The sequence below is a fragment of the Vigna unguiculata genome, chromosome 10 (genome assembly GCF_004118075.2).
Source record: "Vigna unguiculata cultivar IT97K-499-35 chromosome 10, ASM411807v1, whole genome shotgun sequence".
NCBI lineage: Eukaryota > Viridiplantae > Streptophyta > Magnoliopsida > Fabales > Fabaceae > Vigna > Vigna unguiculata.
This window is the reverse complement of record NC_040288.1, coordinates 19838276-19843668: the sequence shown is the minus strand read 5'-3', so window position 1 is coordinate 19843668 and position 5393 is coordinate 19838276. Positions and strand designations below refer to the sequence as shown.

Below are 5393 nucleotides of genomic sequence, written 5' to 3'. Positions count from 1 at the left end.
GTTGGAGAGCATTCTGGTTCAGAGTCACTAAAAAAGAAGCAGTCAATTAGAGCAAAGGAAGGAAACTTGACTTATCTTCGAGAGTTGGTGGGGAAGATGAAGACTATCCAGAGGAACAATTTTCGAAGGAAGTATGAGAATTTACTGAATCTTCTAGAGATTGATACTCAGGTTCTAGCTGTTACTGCTTTGGTCCAATACTATGATCCGCCGCTCCGGTGCTTCACCTTCAAGGATTTTCAATTAGTGCCGACAGGAGAGGAATTTGAGGATATTCTAGATCTACCATTAGAAGGCAAGATTCCTTACAAGCACACAATGCAAAATACATTTGTTTCAACACTAGCAGGAATCTTAAAGATACACCCTGAAGAGTTAGAAGGTAAAATGATTATGAAGGGAACCATCAAAGGCATTCCTTAGGGGTTTCTAGAGGGACATCTACGCCAATTGGCTGATAAAGACATGGGGGAAACCTTCATGGATGTACTAGCGCTCGTTCTTTATGGCGTCATGATTTTCCCAAGCATCAATAACTTTGTTGATCTCTTAGCCATCAATGTTTTCATAGCATATAAGATCAATGCAGAAAACCCAGTCACAACAATTTTAGCTGATGTTTATGAAAATTTGAATATGTGTTATGAATCTAAGAAGAAGTTGTCATGTTGCTTGCCAATATTATATAAATGGTTTACTTCTCATATTAGTCCAAATTACAAGCCAACAACTAAAGGAGTGCAAGAATGGGCGTGTTTTTTTGCTAAGTTACATAATGGAATGATCAAACGAGAGGTATCCAGGCAGCAGAGATCACATATCATACACTGTAAAGAGTACTGAAATGTACCTCTTAAAGGAACCAAATATTGTGTTAATTATAATCTGATATTAGCACAAAGACAATTTGGATATCCTATACGGGGTGTACCAAATCTAGAATCTTTAGTTGCAATGTGGAATTGCTATGAAGAAGAAACCTCTAATGATTTATTCTGGCGAATTAGAAGTGTTCAAGGCAGTGTGGTGCGTGCAGAAAAAGACTCTAGGCCATGGGTAGTAAAGGAGAAGACGTCTTATCAGCAATGGGTAATGGATAGGGTTAAAGTGGTGAAGCTACCGTTCAAACCAGTTGCCTTCATGCCAAAATAACAAGATATGGAGAGTGAGGAAGTCAAAACCCTTAAGGAAGAAATAGAAAAGATGAAGCAGAAAAATGTTAAGCTTATTAATGATCTTCAGAAAGCTCACCATGAATATATAGATCTCAAACATGATAATGAAGCCATGATCAGAACTTATGATGTATTAATAAAGAAGCAGAGAGAGGAAATAAACCATCACTTTAGAGTACAATAAGATCTCGAGGCAGCTAACAAAGAGCTAGCTTTGATAGGCAAAGAGAAGAAAGCAGTGGCATTGTATGAACGTGAGAAAATTGCATTATGTGAAGAATTGGCAAGAGACAAAAGGGAGGCATTAAACAAGCTACGAAATGTACAAGTTAGGATTAAGGAGATGAAGCAACAAACATAAAAAATGACAGCAGCTTATGAGGCAAAGCTAGAAGAAGAGCGTTGGTATAAAGCAAAGTTAGAAAATGACATACAGTACAGGAACAAAGAGTTTGAAAGACAAATGAAGGATACATTATCGGCTTATGAAGCAAAAGTGGCTGAGGAGAGTTGGTATCGGGCAAAGTCAGAGGAGGAAAATCAGAGATTGATAACTGGATGTGCTCAGTTAAAAGGAACTGCAAAGTATTGGAGAGGATGTTTTTCAAAGTTAGCAGCTATAGTTAACGGAGCAATTGAAGATGTACCCAGGATGTTAACTGATGTTGAGATTGCAATGCCTATATTCAATCCACCAAAAGCAATTGAAGATTTCCTCGGTTACTGCAGAGAGCTGGTAGGGGAAATGAAGAATATAATGGCTAGAGCTTGCAGTTGATGTTTATGCTTTCTTTCTTTTTCGTATTGTTATGAACTTCTGAAATTTGTGGATTTTTTGATGAATCGACTACTTTATTCCGCGTTAATTTCCATTATTACTCGCAATGTTATTCACACAGCTTTATAGATTCTAGCTAGAATGTTTGCATTTGCATTTTTTCTTTTCTTTTCCTTTTTCGCACTTCTCATTTCATTTTGAAATTAAACAGAAGAGTGACAGTAAGTGAATACGGCAAAATTTCTGAGACACCCTTATAGAACTCGGGCAAATTCCAAAACAATGGAGGATTGGGAAAATGCACACGAGGAAGTGAAGGAAGAAATTAGCCAAGTGAAGGGTGAAATCAACCAAATAAAGGATCAAATGGGCCAGATCTTGGAGGCATTGAGGACTATGAAGAGTTTAGGAGAAAGTTCAGCAGTTGACGGTGGTACTTCCTACCCTCCAGGCTTTCATCCTCATGTATCAAGTGGACCTCTGGTTTACCTACCACATCATCAAGTGAGTCAAGGGACATCATCTCAAGCTTTTCCACCTTATGGCTTACCCCCGGGTTACACACCTCCAATGGCAGAGTATGTAGAGCAAGTTAAGAATCCGTTTTCTGGTGGTAATACAAGCATACCTGTTTCATCACCTAATGAGCAGTTCCAAGTGTTAACTGGGATGGCTGATTTTAGGAACCAGGTACGCCCAAGAGAAGGTGTGGTTGGAATCACAACCTATACAGATTCTAATGTATCGATTCCACCACATGTTTCGACTGTAAGTGTGGGTTTACAAGAAAAGACACTAGCTCAGGTGATTTCATCGACTGAAAATAACAAGGGAAAGTTAGAGATATTGAAGGAGAGACTACGGGCTATTGAAGGGAATAAAAGTTATGGATTCAGTGATGTTATAGGCTTATCTTTGGTCCCTGACGTGGTGATACCCCCTAAGTTCAAAGTGCTTGAGTTCGAGAAATATAGGGGGACTACGTGTCCAAAAAGCCAAATAACAATGAACTGTCGAAAGATGGCTGGCCATACTCATGATGAGAAATTGTTTATCCACTTTTTCCAAGATAGCCTAGCTGGGGCAGCGCTGAATTGGTATATGCATCTTGAGCCAACTCATATTCATTCTTGGGTGGATCTAGCTGATGCTTTCATAAAGCAATATAAATTTAATATGGATACAACATCAGATAGAATACAATTGCAAAATATGACAATAAAGAAAAATGAAACTTTCAAAGAGTATGCTCAGCGTTGGAGAGAGATAGCTACCCAGGTTGAGCCACCACTATATGATAAGGAGATGGTTACAATGTTTGTGAATACATTACAGCCGCCATTTTATGAGCATATGATTGGGAATTGGAATATATCTTCTAATTTTGTGGACATCATCATCATTGGTGAAAGGATTGAGTCTGGGATAAAAAATGGTAAAATTGCATATGGCCCGCCCGCGGCTGCAAATACCAAAAAACCAGGTTTCAATCAAAGTAAGAAAAAAGAAGTTGAAGTTCATGCCGCATTTGCATGGGATAACCATACACCTGTTAATTACCAAATACAGCCTGTTTCAAACAATCAGTTGCAACCTCAGAAAGCGATTGCTAGTCAATGTACCAATACAAGAAGGGAGAGGAAGTTTATTCATTTTACTCCCATTCCTATGACATACACAGAGTTGTTACCGATGCTTTTTTGTAAATCTTTTGTTGCAATTTGCCCAATGAAGCCACAACAACCTCCTTTTTCCACGAGTTATGATCCAAATGCTACATGCGACTACCATGGAGGGGTAAAGGGGCATTCGACAGAAAGGTGTTTTCCTCTCAAATATAAGGTACAATCTTTGATTGATGCGGGGTGGTTGACATTCAAAGAAGATAAACCTAGTATTGAAAATAACCCTTTGTCGGGGCATGAGAAGACTTCAGCAAATGCTATTGAGGTCAGGGAGAAAAGGTTGGTAAGAAAAGTGAGTGAAATTCGAAGCTCTATGAAATTCATTCTTGAAGCACTATTAGAGATGGGGCTAGTAAAAGGTGAATATGATATGAGTAATGCATCTGCATTCCATCCGGGTGCCAAACATTCTATTAATGATTGTGTGGAGTTCAAGTTAGAGTTGCAAAAGCTAGTTGATAAGCATTTCCTACAAGTTTTTCATGGAAAGAAGGATGAGGAGGTATTGGTACAAACTGATGAACAGTCCAATTTAACCACGCCAGAATCTTTAGTGATTCATTTCACTAGACCTGCACCTTCTTTCATGGAACAAGGAAGGCAATCCATAGTGATAAAAACGCCCTACTCTTTTCCTTATGAAAGTGATAGAGTTGTTCCATGGAAGTATGGAGTACATGAATTAGGTGAGGGACAACAAGTTGAAAACACTTATGTGCATGAAGGTCCAATTATTGAAAATATATCAGGTCTTGGTGGGATAACAAGGAGTGGTCGTTTCTTTACACCACTGGATCTAAGGAAGGAAGCATGCCATAGAAGTAAAGTAAATGATGGAATTGAAAAAGCAAAAGAGATATTAAGAGAAAAGACGATACAAGATGAGGAAGAATGCAGAAAAGATAAACAAAAAGAAATATCAGATGAAGAGGCCGGTGAATTTTTGAAATTCATACAACAAAGTGAATACAAGGTGGTGGAGTAGTTGGATCGTATGCCAGCTCGTATTTCGCTTTTGGAATTGCTCATGCATTCGACAGCTCACCGAAAGTTGCTAATGAAAATACTGAGTGGGGCTCATGTTGAACAAAATATTTCGTTGGATAAATTTGAAGGGATTGTTAATAATATTACCATTAATGATTTCCTTAGTTTTTCGGATGATGAGATACCAGTTGAAGGAAGAGGATACAATAAAGCTCTTCATGTATATGTTAAATGTATTGACCATGTTATAGCTCGTGTGTTGATTGATAATGGTTTTTCCTTAAATGTGATGCCTAAGGTGACGTTGGAGAAGTTATCACGTGATAAATTCCCTATGAAGCCAAGTACTATGATTGTGAGAGCTTTTGATGGTAGCAAAAGAGAGGTGATGGGAGAAGTAGAGTTGCCAGTTCAAGTTGGTCCGTGTATTTCAAATAACTTTTCAAGTAATGGATATCTTAACGGCATACAATTGTTTACTTGGTAGACCTTGGATTCATTCTGCAGGGGTGGTGCCTTCCACTTTGCATCAAAAGTTGAAGTATGTAATGGGGGATAAGATGGTAACAGTTTCAAGAGAGGAAGATTTTCTGGTGAGTGGTCCTTCATCTGCTCGATATATTGAAACAACAGAGGAGGCTCTTGAGACGGCTTTTCAAGCTTTGGAAATTGTGGGGAATACATATGTTGAACCATTTCAGATAAAGCCATATTTGTCATGTGCCTCTCTGATGATGGCAAGGGTTATGTTGAGAGAAGGTTCTGAAT

At 38.5% G+C, this 5393-nt stretch overlaps 1 protein-coding gene across 1 annotated transcript; it reads left to right on the top strand.

Moving 5' to 3' along the window:
- The first annotated feature begins 2235 nt into the window (after positions 1–2235).
- Positions 2236–4623, top strand: LOC114165360. The gene has a single exon (XM_028050004.1). It carries the CDS (start codon positions 2236–2238, stop codon positions 4621–4623), a length of 2388 nt encoding a protein of 795 aa, XP_027905805.1.
- The last annotated feature ends 770 nt before the right edge of the window (positions 4624–5393 follow it).